Source organism: Heterocephalus glaber, unplaced genomic scaffold (genome assembly GCF_053883595.1).
Source record: "Heterocephalus glaber isolate CG9 unplaced genomic scaffold, H.glaber_assembly_v1.0 deba00000768, whole genome shotgun sequence".
Lineage (NCBI taxonomy): Eukaryota > Metazoa > Chordata > Mammalia > Rodentia > Bathyergidae > Heterocephalus > Heterocephalus glaber.
Window position 1 is genome coordinate 7253373 of NW_028258162.1, and position 16115 is coordinate 7269487.

At 39.3% G+C, this 16115-nt stretch overlaps 1 protein-coding gene across 11 annotated transcripts in view; it reads right to left on the bottom strand.

The window, feature by feature from the left end:
- The window catches only part of Nebl (nebulette), a 114327-nt gene that overhangs the window by 86316 nt on the left and 11896 nt on the right, over positions 1-16115 (bottom strand). For all 11 annotated transcript variants that reach the window (XM_021240503.2, XM_087207101.1, XM_087207111.1 and 8 more), the window contains 3 exons: positions 15338-15448; positions 9342-9452; positions 550-651 (listed from right to left, as the gene is read on the bottom strand). In XM_021240503.2, coding sequence (XP_021096162.2) covers positions 550-651; positions 9342-9452; positions 15338-15448 — 324 coding nt within the window. The remainder of the gene's footprint in view (positions 1-549; positions 652-9341; positions 9453-15337; positions 15449-16115) is intronic.

The window sequence follows — 16115 nt, forward strand, 5'->3', positions numbered from 1 at the left end:
GTTTGGTAATTATTGATTTTTAAAATGTATACAGCCTATGTTATTCCAATATTTCGTTTAAGTAAAATCATCATTTTTACCAGGATTTTGGGTATGTTTAAGTAAAATGGTATTAACTAAGGAGGGTATGTTAGGAAAAATAAAAACAGACGTGCTGTTCGGGAAATGTACAGGGTGAGTGTTGGTGGAGCGGCATCAGCACAATTAACCACAAGAAGATGGGAACAAGCTAAAGGGCTTCGGATCAGGAGGTGAGACATTACATGGGCTCAGAAGACTCACGACGCTGACCTTCATGCTGAGACATTTGAATATGATCTTATATCTAAACAGTACTTCATTCTTTTAAGAGTATATCACCTGCCAGAGTCACATGATATACCCACATAATTCACATAATCAAACGGATAATTCAGGGGAAAACTGAGAGGTCATTAATTCAGATGGATTGATTACAGTAATGAACCATCCAACTACCAAAGTGGTGTCCTGTCTCTTAACAAAAATAAAAAACATCCTTTCTATACAAGATTAAGACAGACAAATTACATCACTTATGATCTTGGAGATCTGGGTTGCCTTCTTGATGTCCGGCCTGTCGAGCTCTGCCGTGTACGTGTGGGTGTCCCGTACATCTTTCCTGTAAGAAATCTGATCAAAGAGACAGTTTAGACTGAAGAAAAAATGAATAATTTCATGTAGCCACTAGCCTTCATTTGCGTAATATTATTTCTCTTTGCCACACAAGCTTAGAGAGCCTAGTGACCTTAAGTTGCTTTTTCATGTTTTGATGTCCAACATTCATTTTGACATATTAGATCTTTATACTATATCATTAGCTCACTAACATTAACATATTTGAAATGAATTTATACTACCTAAGAGATACAAGAATGAAGCACAGAACTAGTCTTAAAGGATTTTTGTATACAGCTCTCTATTAGCACGCCTTTGTTTCTAAATGTGTATGTTTCTAGTCACTCATAGAATATCCAAATCAAGCACTTCTGCTTGCTCTGCACACATCCTCAACTCCAGGGGATGCAGATTAAGCCAGCTCACAAATACTGAAGATCATTTCTTTGGAGAGGGGAGGCAGTGAAGCTCTGCAACTTTCTCAGCTACATCCTTTTCTCCCTTTCCAAACTGGATTTTTTTTTTTTTTTGGTACCGGGGATTGAACTCAGGTTCTTCTGTTTGCTTTCAAGGCAGGCAGCAGAACCACTGAGCTAAATCCCCGGCCCCAAACTGGATTCTTCAAATGTTTATGCCTAACAGAACAAGTCATGGGTACCAATAGTTTTACTCTGATGCATATGATTTCCATGACTTGACCCTCCCAAAATAAAAACAATTACACTAAGGAATATCCTCTCTCTGAATGCATGTTAGATATAACCAAGCCAAAGGATGGAAAGTACAGATTTAAAGGGAAAAGTATCTAAGGTTTGCCAAATGGAAAGTCTTTTAGATCGTGTTGTTTACATTAGCTTGAATGACAAATGGGAGGAGAAACCAGAATTAAACTGACAGAATGTCTGATGGTCAACAGCTCACCCATCTGTTCACCTCTCTGGCTCTTGAAATCTGTCCTGAGCCAAGGCAGTGATTGCCAGATGTGGTTCTATCCAGCAACATCCTCAGAGGCTGGCTGACTTTCCTATAATAAAGTCTTCTATTCAAGTTATAATGGAAAGTATATGGATGGGGATGACCATTTTAAAAATCTATCTTCCTTTTTTTCAGAGAGAGGTAGAACACAGAAATATGAACCACTGGAGACCTGTAAAAAGTGCACAGTTAATCACATTTTGTACAAACCAAGTCTTTCCAATGTTGTCTACATACTTTCTTCAATAGCACTATTTGGGCTACTTGTGAAAAATTTAGATCCCTGGGCTCCATTCATACTCCTCTGGAACAGAATTTTTTAAATGGGGCCAGGAATCTGATTTTCTTTTTCAGTAATGGAAACTGTATTCAGAAGCACATTACCACTAAGTGACATACCTTTTCCTTTTTCAAACTGTTTTATTTTGAGATAGAAGCTTGCTAAGTTGCCCGAGGTGGTCTTGAACTCATAATCTCCCTGCCTCAGCCGCTGAGCAGTTAGGGTTATAGACATGTGCTCCACATGTGCTCCACATCCAGCTAACAATTTGGTTTTAATCCCCTACATGATCACAACAAACCAGTGGCTTAGGTAATATTTTTTTTTTAAATGCCAAACACTTTTATTTTTAGGCCCAGGGATCAAACTCAGGACCTTGCGCTTCCAAGGCAGGTGGCGCACAGAACCACTGAGCTAAATCCCCGGGCCCGTCCTAGGTAATATTGATTTATCTTGTTATTTTCCTTTCAGCCCTGCAGAGTTAAAAAAAAAAAATTCCCAATTCTTCTTTCTTTCAAAATAGTTAGCAGGTTCTAAGAAATGATAATGCACTAATACTTCAATAGGTTTCTTATGTATTATTTTATTTCAATGAAACATTAATATATACTTTTATTTACTCTTTTATGAGCTTGCATCCGCCCTTCCACCAAGACAATTTTTAAACCACATTTGCAATCATGAATCTGACAACTGAACACATCTTAAACACAATTAGTAATTTTAGCAAGAACATCTGTTTTCTTCAGTATTTATATTTTCTTAGGCTTTGCCTTAAGAAGTAGTTTCAGGTAAGTTTTATGCACACAGGTAGAAAAGAAACATAAAAATAATGTAGAAAGTGAGTTATTTTGTTGGGTGAATTTTAAGTCTTTGGGGATTTTAAAATAGACCAATTTCATTGGCTCCAAAAAGCAACACATTCATCTACAAGTGATGGTAACTCAATCTCAGCCTACACTGAGTTAAACACAAGCTGTGTAAACAAAAATCAGCTCTCAGGTGAAAACAAACGGAGGTTATTACACACCTCCAAGACTAACTGTGTCTTAACTTACTGCATTCATATAAAAACCGCTGGGGGAAATGTCTTTTTGTTTAGAAAAGAATGAGAGTAAAAATGGAAACCTTTACTTTTTGAAAAGAACTGCAACCTTTCAGAAATCTCCGCTTTACACGGGTTACCTAATTATATGCTGTTCAGCCTAATGACTGCATGAAGGGAGGTGAATAGCACAAAGGCTGCAGGAGCAGGACTCTGAATGGGGCCCCATCATCCATGTAAATTGCAAATTAGAGGCCAGCATATGTGACTCAAAACAAATATTAAGATTGACATGAGCCATGCATTCAAAAAAGAGGGCACCACAGAGTTGCTCAGGAGAAAAGCACGGGAGCCAATCACCAGCGAGATCTTCCAGAACACCACTATGTGGGGGGTTCCATGGAAGAGGGGCCCTGTGATAAGGACAGGCAAGAGGGGTGAGCTCCTAGCTTCACCCTCAACAAGGATGTCTCAACACCCCTGATGCAGCAACATGGCGTCCTGAGTAGCGGGCTTGTCCTCCTGCACCTAACTTCCTGTATCCTTGTTAGAGTTTAAGGAACTCATCTGAGGTTCCTCAAATGTCTGCAACATGTGTTTATCCATGGCATTGGAAAACAGGAAGAATCAGTGTTATACTGCAGAAGAGAGGGTATCATCCAGAGAGAGAGAGAGTTTGAGTGTGTTTCTCCAGTCAGTTCAAGCCTTCAGTCCTAACCACACAGGAACAGTGAACTGAGCTCTATTCTTCAGTCTTCTCATGACAATACAGTGATCTAAAAATACTGTTGCAACTAAAGAGGGAGAAAGGAAAAGATTCTACCTAGGACAGGAACAAACTGGATAGCCAACAGTTGATCGTACATCATTTTCTGTAATGTTTTATTTCCTGCTCTGTCCTCAGGGCACAGGACAGAATGGAGGAGGCAAGGAAAAGAAAAAAGAGGAAGAAGAAGGAGGAGGGAGCCAGAAAAGGAAGTACAGTAACAATATTTAAAAACTGGTCTCCATTTAGGCTATTGAGTACTACATAAAGTATAACTCTTAGAAAAGTTCTTTTCAAATGACCACACTATCTATTAAGTCAAATTCGCTTACTACTCTATTTCAAATGTATTTTTAACTTTAGCTATTTACTCTTGGTGATGGACATCAGACGGATTTCAGCCAGTTCCACGGTGCCAACGACTGGAATGTTTGTGAGCATCGCGTTACTCCTGTAAGTGTACCCCAGCAGAATCTACCTTGAGTTCCTTCCTCGTCTCCACCTCTGCCCTTGGCTGCATGTCTTATTGTTCTTTTCAGTTGGGCTTGTTCTCTCCTTATACTCTTGCTACCTCCGTTTCACAACAGCTGTGTCTTCTGCACGTTTCCTTCATTCCTGAAGCCTGTCGGATGTGCCAGGCACCAAGTCCTTTAAGTGCATGCATTCATGGACTACTCGCCCCAGCCCATTGCCCTGGATGGTCTGCGTGCAACTGGGTTCCAGCAACGCTCGCTTCCAAGGCTACGGCAACATTCTCCGGCATGCCTTTCCTTAAATCACCATGGGATGGGTTAGACTTGGCCAGGAAAGGATCGCCTACGAGATTTAAAAAATAGAACAGGGCCGGGGATTTAGCTTAGTGGTTCCGTCGCCTGCCTTGCAAGTGCAAGGACCCGAGTTCGATCTCTGGTACCAAAAAAAAAAAAAAAAAAAAAAAAAATAGAACAGATGCCTTTGCTTTCCAAGTGCTCTGTCACGGGATCCACAGGGATCTTCTCATAAGCTTTGTACCTTTACACAATGGTGATGAGACTCCATGGCAGGGGACTTAATAAGCTAGAGAGAAGCAAGGCCGCCACAGATGGGAAAGCGAAAGGCGATCCCTTCGAGGCGAGGAGACTGCGGGTTGAGAATGGCTGCCTCCAAGAGAGCTGCCTCCCACAGGCTCCTGTAGACCAAGCACAGTACTCACCGGAAACCAACACGCTGGCCCAGAACCAACCCCTTTGTTGCTCTGGTGGAATTTGACATGATTCTTGGTGAGAAAAAACGAGATAGGATAGATGGGGAGCAGAAGCAAGCAGTATAACATGTACAGGGTCATAGTCTTGAAGCCCAAGTTCAATCTTTCTCGAGGAAAGGGATCATTAAATAGAAATGAGAAGTGGAAATGTCATTCTTTTATTGAGAACTGCTGAAGATGGAACCCAGAACCTCATGGTAGGCAAATGTTCTACCATAGAGCAATATCTTAAATTTCTTGAAAGAATTTTCTTTTGGTACCGGGGACTGAACTCAGGACCTGTGCTTGCCAGGCAGACACTGCGCCACTGAACTACATCCCCGGCCCAACAATATCCTAATTATCTTAATTATACTTATTTGAACATTATTTTCTATAAGAGAATATAAACCTTCTAAATATCAGTAAATACAGGATCTGATACTATTCAGCATACAGAGAAGTTTTCAGTCTTCCAGAAGATAAGAGGAAAATATGGAATTATGTCTAAGCACAATTTATCATAATTGTTATCATTGTTTATACTCCCATTTTATAGTCCATAAAAGGTTTCTCATTTATAATTTAATTACTACCACTGTCTTGTGTGAAGAGGGCTGAGAGATAAAACATTAATATATCTATTTTTAATACTAAATCCTAAAGCACTATTATTGTACCTCACATTGGGAAACCACATTGAGCCATAATTGTTTTTCCAATATCATTTTACTGGGCCGGGGATTTAGCTCAGTGGTTTCACCATCTGCTGCACAAGCGCAAGGACCCAAGTTCAATCCCCAGTACCAAAAACAAAAAAACACACCAATATCATTTTACTGATTTATCTTTAAGCTTTTTCACTTTCTGATGGAACAGAAATTTGTCCACTGGGAGTTTTTATTAATTTTTAAGACAGTACATATAAATCATTCTTGAAAAGAACATTAGGTCTCGTTTCCCATGCTGAATACTTCTTAAAACACACTGAATTGATCACCAATCTGGAGTTTGGGAAAAGTTTACCATTCCAATTTCATCATAAGTCTGTACAAACCACAGGACATAAAACTCAAGATGAAACCTTAAGATTGATTTGACTTACTTCAGAACTATTGGACTTCATGTCTCTGATAAGACTGATTAGAACTAATATTGTAACTGAGGTTTTCATTACAAGCCCATCTTTAGGGGAAAGGCACAGGACAATACCTCCAGTTTCTCTAATTACATTAGAAAGACTGGGCAAGGATATGTCCCTTAAGATACAGAAGGATTTAGTTTGGCTGTGTTTAATCATTTTGCAATGACAGTATCAACATGATGGCCCCAGGAACCTTTTGTATAGGCCCTTCTAGCCTACATAATTCATATTTCCTAATAATAACTTCCTATTGATTTGGCCCTTCTATAAATTAAACTTGTTTTAGTTGTTCTAAATCAACTATGATTTCACCCTTAACTCTCAAATCACCCTATAAAAACTAGAGGACAACCAAGCAAGCCTAATATTCTATGAAGCAGCTCTTCTATGGAGCCCTTTGCATATATAACTCATTTACTATGTGAGGGAGCCTGGGAGGAGTAAATACTATTGCCCTTGTTTTATAGATCAGAAAACAGAGATTCAGATATATTAACTTGTGCAGGGTCATCTACATATTTTGCCACTTGGCAAAGTAAGCATTTAACCCACAATTAAAACAGATGCAGTAGTGAAGGATACTCTGAAAAACATTTTTTTTCTTTTCTGTGAACACTGAATTTTAGTGACACAAGAGACTGCTCACCCAGGTTATTTTTTACTTATCAACTCTCAGTTATTCAGAGGTGAGGATTCAGCTGGACAGTTGCAAAGAATCCTCTCTCCCATCCTATTCTGCTCATTCACATTCTTAAAAGTATAAGAGAGAGAATGACAATGAATGAAAAATCACTGGCTCCCTCATGACCATTCTAATAAAAGGCACGACCAAGAATTAAAGGCAAAAATTAAGAGCTCTGAACAACAGCTGTCCTGGTTTCTTGGTTCACTAACAGATCTTTGAAAGCTGACTTGATGTGGTGGACACACGATAACGATACAAGGCACACTCTGGGAGGCCAAGGCAGGAGGGCTGAGAGTCCAAGCCCAGCCAGAGTCACTGTGTGACTGACTTAGTGAGACCCTGTCCCAAAATACGAGAAGATAATAGGGCTGGGAATGTGGCTCTGTGTGGAGGCCCGTGGTTCATCTCTAGCACTACAAAGAAAAGAGAAGGAAGGCAGGAGAGGGGGAGGGCCGGCGGGGGGGGGCACAAAAAGCAAAGATGTTGATTGTCATTGTTTCTAGGTTAATCAAATTCCCATATGACGGCACACTGTACCTTTAAGCCACTCATAGCCAAGTGCAAAGAGACATTCCACATTACAAAAGAGTAATTCTACTAGTAAAGCCTCTGCTCTGGGTTTTACTGGGCTGAAGTTTTATGGGAGACGGGGTTTTGTCTGCCTTTTGTGACGATTCTGTAGAACGACCAACTGAACGAAGAATGTCCATACTAGCTTTCCTTGTAGCTTTCAAAATCTGCGCTTAAATTTCATACTGTAGGGACAACAAATGTATTATTCTAAGTAGCTTGACTCTGGAGGGATATCAGCTCCTCCACAGGTAGAATACAAATATCATTCTCACTTTAAATCTGAGCAAATAGTCTTAAACGCTTTCTAAATACTATTATACGGATGAACTTGGCATGTAAAGGTTGAGCGAGTGGCAGAGGGGTAAAGTAAACACGTCTTCTCCCACAAGTACACAGTGTTGAATGGAGGAGAAAAGAGCTTTATACTCAATTCCCTCAACCCCTCAATCAAAGGCCTTTTAAAAGAAAAGGCAGAGTTAAAATAAGAAGCCCAGTTCTATGATAAGGAACTTCCGTATTTGAATTTCACTGACTGCTAGAGCTGGAAAGGGCCACCGGGGATCTGCGTGACACCAGCCCCCAGCCCAGCCCACCAGCCTACCCCCTAACCCTCGGGCCTTTTCTATGAAGTCAAGGTCCCTTCAGCATCGAGAGTGGGAACTCAGGGTGTCTCGGTTACTCCTCCCTGTCGTACACTGGAACTCTGATGATGACTTAGAATGCTCTTCCTTTTTAAATTTTTATTTAAAATCTTGACTCATTGCCAGTGACCTTTAGGAAAGAGTCAGTGATGTACAACAGAAAGAGTGAACTCAGGATTCTGATTCCTTAGTTTTATTTTCTTCATCTACAAAATGGGAATCTGAACAGGGTTTCTGTGAGAATTGAAAATGATCAAAGTCTTGGCACTGTGCCTGGCGCATGACTGAGCCGGGTAAGTGGTGGTTATTATGATTATTATAGTCATTCTGTAAGCAAACAGCTCTTACAAAGCCTCCCCCTACAATAATAACCCTGCTTAATAAATGCAGACACATAGCTTCTTCAACTCCTGTCAGTCCCAAATGATCCTAGAAAAGTGCTCTGATATGGCCAGATGTATACATTTGGGTTAGAATGTCAATCCTCACTCTGGTTTCTACTTAAACATCAACCTATTTTTGTCAGCCTGCAGAAAGACATTGCAATAACTGGGCCTTGGAGGCTCAGAGTTGGCAAAGTGCCTTCAGCAGGAGGACTAAGGAATGGGCCAGGCTGTGTGAGATGAAAATGACAAACACAGTCTTCTGAAAGGGAAGTTTGTTGACCCAGCAGGGACAGGCATTGTGAACTGGCTCTAACCCAGCAAGAACCTGACCATGAGTTCTGACATCTTTTTTGGAGAGCAGAGAATTCTTCCGGAGGAGGCAGACAAGCTTTCGCTATAATTCCAGGAAGAAATTATTCTCCAGGACCAACAGGATAGTGGCAGTGACTGACCAAATGCCTTGGAAGCCTTGATGGGGTGGGGTACTTGTAATCAAAGAGGAACTCTGTTTTCCTCAGATTATCCTCTCTCCCCTGGTTTTTGCTTCGCAATCAGCTATTAGTCATCTGATCCATTTATATTTCATATCTGTTGGGTCTTACTAAGGTGCAGTCTAGCTCATATCTGAATGATCCTTCCCGGGTCACTGACTGCTGATTTTTTTTCCCAGTATTTCTTCCATTCCAGGCTAGGGGACCATGAGCCTTAGCATCAAGTCAAAGAAGCTCTGAATCACTAATAACCTGATGGGTCAAACTATCCATATTTATCTTCTTCAAAGCAAAATTTTCAATGCCTGACAATTTAGAAACATTCCACAAGGTTTTAGTGACTATCATCAGAATAATCCAGATGCACCCTTGCACTGATAAATTCTAAAGTTATTTTGGAATAGTGGGTCATATTTAGATTTCAATAAAATAATCATAAGTCTTGAAGTGTGCTAACTACAATTTTCCAGGAAACTGTGAGGAATAAGCTTTCTTACGTCACTTTGGTGTTTCGTGACCTCCACGGCGTGTTTGACCTCAGGCAGCTCCTTCATCCTGGTGTAATCTGAAAGTCCTTTGGTAGCACCATGTTTCTGCTTATAGGCAACCTTAAAACACACAAATAATTATTCATTCCTTTTAGTGGCATAGAAAATTCTTACCTGTTACTCTTCAGTGTTCTGCTAGAATTTCACAGCTTTAAATGCCACCAACAGTTAAATTTGCCTGAGTCTAAGCACCAAGACAATATACATAATGATCTCCTTGCAGTGCTTCAGTTTAGATTCATAATTTTAACACTGTTGTTTAATGGAAAATGTCCTTGACCAGAAGATGAAATCTCCATTTTTACTCATCTAGCCTAAATCTTTACATACAGTTTTGGGAAATCTTCCACATCTGAAAGTTTTCACGGTAATAAATGTTCAAGTTTTACATCTTGAGAAAACAACTGACCAGGCTGAGGGAAATTATAAAATACTTAAAAGCAGATTGTTTATTTTTCAGTGAAAGGTTCTGATTTTATGTAGGCATAGCTATCATATAACGTAAACCTCATTAAATGCTCAAACCTTTGGGAGAAAATATAATAAGTTAGAAAAATTCTCAGGTATTTCAAGCTGTATCCCCTGCTGGGGATCTGAACATCACACTAATTCCATCCATTACCACTGTGGTAAATTTGTTTTACACTGGGCCAGGGCAGGGGCATGAGAAAGATACCAAAGTAGATATAACCAACCTCAAAAACAGAGCTGAAAATTAAAGATCCAAAAGACAACAATCAAGTTTTTACTCTCAACTTATACAATTTATTTATTTAATAAATAAACAAATAATATTTATTAAATAAATAAAAATATTTATTAAATAAATTATTTATTAAATAAATTATTTATTTAATAAATAAATCCCCTTACTAGAACAATCCTCAGAGTTCAGAATTAGTGTTCTGCAAAAAATTAGCATCAATGAATATCTGCTAAGTGATGAATGAAACACTGAATGAGTGGGGAAAAAACAGTAGTATATAAAGGATGGAGCAGCAAAATTAATTTTTAAATATACTAAGAGGTTAAGAATAAAAGTAGACTAAGTGGAGTTGGAATTACTTAGCATAACAAAGGCAACTTAAAAAGAAAAACCAGAACAGTCTTCAGCAAGAACAAAAACAGGTCTAATTTTCAATGGAAAAAAAAAAAAAAGACACAAACTGAAGGAAGCATTCTCCACCAAGATGAGCTCCTGGAGAGCTCTGCTCTATCTTACACATCTCTTAATATCCTGTGCCTGTCACGGTGAATGACACAGGAGAAATGCAATAAATGCTTAGTGAATGGTTGAATAAATGAGTTTATTCAATATTCTCATAAACTTAACACTCCACATTGGCTTTTACAAACAGAATTAACTACTCATTTAGCTTAGGTGATATACTAATTTAAAGGATTAAAGTGATGATTATGAAACTGATTTTTACAATAAAGACATCAGATCTTCCCATCCCAAATCAGCCATCTAGTACACCCATGAATGCTTAAATGCCCTCTCCAGCTCCCTTTCTTTAAAACCCCTACTCCAAGAGAACTGAACTTGGGACATCACAGTCTCTAAAGTTTGAAAGTTCTGGTTGAAAGTTCTTCTTTCAATGAAACCCCAATCTCTCTCCCCATAGCTGCATTTATCTGACCACACAGAGTCAAGTTCACAGTTCAGAATTTCGAAGTCATCAGGGACTTCCATTCCTCCAGAATGCCTGCATGGTGGAAGGGGCTGAACTCCCCATCATACATGTTCTTCTTCATCCAAACCCCAATTTCTCCATCCCTTTCTTAAGATGCCCATAATGGTCTGAACTAATCAGAATCATTTCTTTTAATATGGGTCACCCTTTCCCACCTGCTAAAGGCTAGTAATGCATCCATGGGTCATAACGTTTTCCTTTTGATGGGTAGGATGAGATTTCAGTCAATTAATGAATTTAAGTCACATTCAGCCCTTCCTAGCCAGGTTCCCAGATCCATTTCTGTGTATCTGGTTGGTTACCAGGACTCAAATGTAGCACCTCACATTATTCCAGGTATGATACATCTTGTTAGTCTATTCATCAACTGACTCCATTGAGATGCCTAATTCTGATGAACATGTCTTTACATTTTCATCAATGACTAATGTTAATCAGGAAGACTCTCAAGAACTTAAGAAGCCCATTACCTCATTTCCATTACACTTTGTATTATAACTCTGGGGGAGGAAGCAGGAGCTTAATGAGTGGCCAACCCTAGAAACCCAAGGAAAAATTTTTATGAGATTTGTGCCTCCTTTTAACTTAAGACTGCTAGTATATGCTGATCTTTTTGATGGTTCCCTGGTGTTTTTGTATTTTAAACCATCAGACTTGTCATCTTATAAACACAACCAATGCAGTTGATCACTGTGTGAGTTATCATAGAAATGGTGACTCATAAAGTTCAATTTTTGAAACCACTTTCTTAAAAAGGCTACGTAATTTTCTATTTGCAGCTTTAAAATAGTCATTTCATTTATAGCTGCTACTAAGTACCACTTAGAATTAAGACTGCATCAAATTAAAGGCAGCTGAACTTTAATTTATTATATTAAGTTTTTCCTTAAAATAGCTAATGGAGAATTATGGCAAGCTAATAAATTTTCTGATAATTTTGATTTCGTAGGATTGTCACTGTTACATGATATTTCTCTAGATTCAAATTGTTTTCTTCACACTTTGAGAACTCAGATTGGTATGATTTTGGACATCTAAAGAATGAAGAGCATTTTGTCTACATAAGTAATATACACATTTATCATACACATTTCATCTTCTAGAAGGTTTCCATATCTCATATCCACATAGGCACATATGTATATGTTTGCCTTATAGTATATTGTGTATACTATATAGGTAAATGTGTTTTTAATCCCACAGCATAGACGTCTGAACTCCAGACTAGGACTTTGTGGGTCCAATAGCACATACCGAAGCTGCTCCATCCAGATGCCTGAACAGCCCACACTATGTCTGTGATAAAAGATTAGTGACCCTTTGCCTGAAACAGTTCTGCTGAAAGAGATCCCACCACTTCTTGGAACACAGTCCATTCTATTTTGGAGTTTCTTTGGAATCTTTGCTTATAAAAATTTTTCATAGGGTGTGGCTAATAAAACTCCACGATTCTCTTTCCCTCTTTTTTTGAGGGCATTTTTCCTATCAATCATCTTCTACAAGTATAAATCTAAATAGTTTTACCTTTTCACACTAGCTTGAATGTAAGCATCTGAAAGTATATGGAAGTTGATTGTAAGATAATAGTTCGTTCGTCAAAAGGCTCAGGCTTTTCGTAAAAACCCGGAATGCCATTAAGTTTCAGAATTCCTCTAATAATCTGAATTACATCACCATAAATCTGACACTATTTGGACACAGTCGAAGTTCAGTTGTTTAATTATCACAGACACTTGGAAATAGCTTTTCTGCTCTCTTGCCTCTCATTGCCAGGTATACGCAGAGAAACAAACTCTTAAAAATAACAAAATTGATGCATGTAAATCTAAAGAAATATCATTGCAATTTTGCAAATCTTTGAGTCCGACACCTTATTTGGTGTCTAGATTGGATCTGGATTTTTTGCTTCCTGAGAAGTTCAGAGATTCATCCCAATGGAAACCATTGCAAATCAAGAGTACGTACATGCCCTCCCCAGCAGTGTCTATTCTATCTTAGGATGACACACATTAACAACATCAGTGAGAACCTGTTCTGACCAAAAACAGTAGGAAGATCCCAAAATATCCAATATGGATTATTTTGCATGTTAAATTCCACATGGCAAGTATGCGTGTACTACAGAACACAATCATGCAATACATGCAACACAACACTTGCTCATCCTGTATCAAATGTTGTGTTGCAGGTATGTGGTTTATAAAGTATTCAGTATTACCAGCCTTGATGACCAGATGTTGGCAGGAAAAACAAAGGGCACTTGGGTCACAGCCAGCCATGTAGAACCTTGACATCATGTATTTTTAGCCTCACGTCGCATAGCTGAGATAAGCTTACTGCCAAGCTGGGTACACAGTAGATGTTTAAATTTGTAATAATGAAGCATTTAAAGATTTCTGCAAAGAGTAAGTGTGCTCAGTATTTTTAAGCGTAATTGATTTTGGGGCCATTTTATACTTGTTGAGGTATCCTCTACTTAAAAGTAAAAAGATTCTGGAGAAAAAAGTAGATTTGTTTAATAAGAAAAAGCGAGGTAGAAATGGAAGGAAAATGTGCAATGGTGTGTGATTAAGGACTCAGACTCTGGAGCCAGACGACCCGCATTTGCCAGCTGACTCTCCATTTCCTTGCTTTGTGACCTTGAAAAAATTACTTCAAACTCTCTGCTTCAGATTCCACAAATGTAAAATTGGAAAATCTCAGGGGGTTATTGTGAGGATTAAATGGCATAAACATATGTGAAATGCATAGATCAGAACCTGACATACAGTCTATGTACATACAGTTCTATGTGCTTACTCTTCTAACTAACCTACAACATGGCATGAAGAACATAAACTATGCAAAGAGAGGCATAACCTTAAGAGGAAAATCATTATGGTCTCAAGGTGCATCCATTTTCCTACAAAGGACTCAGGTTTATTTTCTTATGTTAGAATACCACTCCATTGTGTCTAAATACCATCAGACACACAGACTTCAAGATCACATGGTTTCTCTCACCTGAGAAACCCAAAGTATAAATAAAGAGCAAAATAAAAGAGAGAGAATAGAAAGTAGGGAGACAGATCTTTCTCAAACGGAAGGGGATGAAGAGAAGGAGGGGAAGCTGGGCGTGGTGGCCACTCCTGCGATCCCAGCACTCCGGAGGCAGAGGCAGGCGGATTGCCAGGAGTTCCAGGGCAGCCTGGGCTACATAGTGAGTTCAAGACCAGCCTGAACTGCATAGCGAGACCCTGTCTCAAAAAAGGAAAAAAAAAGATGGAGGGGAGGAGGAGGGAAGGGAAAGGGGATGAAAAAGGAATTAAGATGAGCTATGTGCATGCACCAACTCCACACAAGGAATGTAAACATTACGTACTGCACACAGGTACGAACTTTCAAAATCTAACCAAATCCATTTTATAATGATTACTGAATACTCCCCAAGTGCCAGGGACTCTTCTAGGTACAGGAGTAGAGCAGGGAACAAGACAGTTGAGGTTCTTGCTCTCATTCTTGAAGCTTAAGGAGCCAAGTGATGGATAAAGTAGCAAAAATTAAAACTCCAATTATGCTATGAAGAAAGCAATGAGTTCGGCAGCAATAAATACTCTGAAATTCTGTTTTAAGAAATGTAAAAGATTAAATACATTAAGAATACTCATGTGTCCGTATACTATAAAGGAATTAATTCCCCCTACACTCTTCTGGATTCAAAACGAGTTTCGATAATGACCACTCTTAAGTCTGTCTGCAGCTAGGAATCACCCTAATCACCACTTCCACTAATGGAGGCTCTTCTGGTAGCCTCAGTGACCCTAGGTGTAAAGCACTGCTGCAGAGCAGGAATTTTAGGATCTACTTGTCTAAAAGATGGATCTTGAGGACAGTGGGTCCCACATTCAACTGCTCTTTATGTGACTTTTACAACCTTACTGAAATGTTCTCTGCTGGGGGATCATATGTTAAATCACAGACGCCTTTAACAGCAGCCATTAAACATCCACGTAAACTAAATGAGATTAAAATCAGCTCTATAAATAGGAATGGAGGGGACTTGGAAAAATATGTCACTGACATGAACTTGCATGTCCTTTGCATTTTCTGCCATTTCACCAGTGACTACTGGTAGTGTATGAGCAGTTGCTTCCAATTTGCATCCAGTGTTTAACACCCAAGACAAACAACTCTTATCAAATGCTGAATAACTGATGTGAAGTTACATGCTTGGTCAACATCAGCAGCAACAATCCATGCAAACCGCACCTCACTCTGAAGCTGGGAAACTTCTCGTGCAAAGACGCTGTCGATGGTGGCCGGCATCTGCTTGTAAAGAGAGTTGGAAAGCTCAGCCTTCATCCTGCCTTTGTATTTTGCCTAGGGGAGAAGCAAAGAAAAGAAATCCTTTTTTAACCTGTTAATATGAGAAGAAAGTAAAAAAGGAACTTTCTCTAGAAACAAAATTGATTTTAAAATCCTCAGAGCATTTTCCTTTTAGATACTAGATCTGATGAACGTTTTCTAAAAGAGATGGCAATAAATCTCATTTATGGTAGAGAAAGCTTTACATGAGATATGCAAGAATATAATGACTTTTCTATTTAAACCCACACACGTTTCTAAAAATAAATCTACTTTGTGCACCGACGGTTCTGTATGTTTCATCAATGAAGAAATAATCACTGAGAGTCTTGCATTGTCCCAGAAAATCCAAGTCATCACTGTCCAGACCTGATCACCAGTGGCTGGGGAGGCTGAGGAAGGGGCCATCAGGAGGCTGGGTGACAGGTATGAGAACAGGACTGCTTACTGTTCTGGGTCTCCTCTGGTTCCATGCGAAGGTTTAGGAAAATAAAAGCCAGGTAATAGGACACAGGGAGACGGATCTCAAATAGGAAGGGATCAAGAGATGGGGGAGTGAAAAAAGGAACTGGGATGTGTTATGGGGCAGGCGGCGGAACCACTGAGCTAAATCCCCGACCCCTGGGATGTGTTATGGGGCAGGCAGCGGAACCACTGAGCTAAATCCCCAGCCCCTGGGATG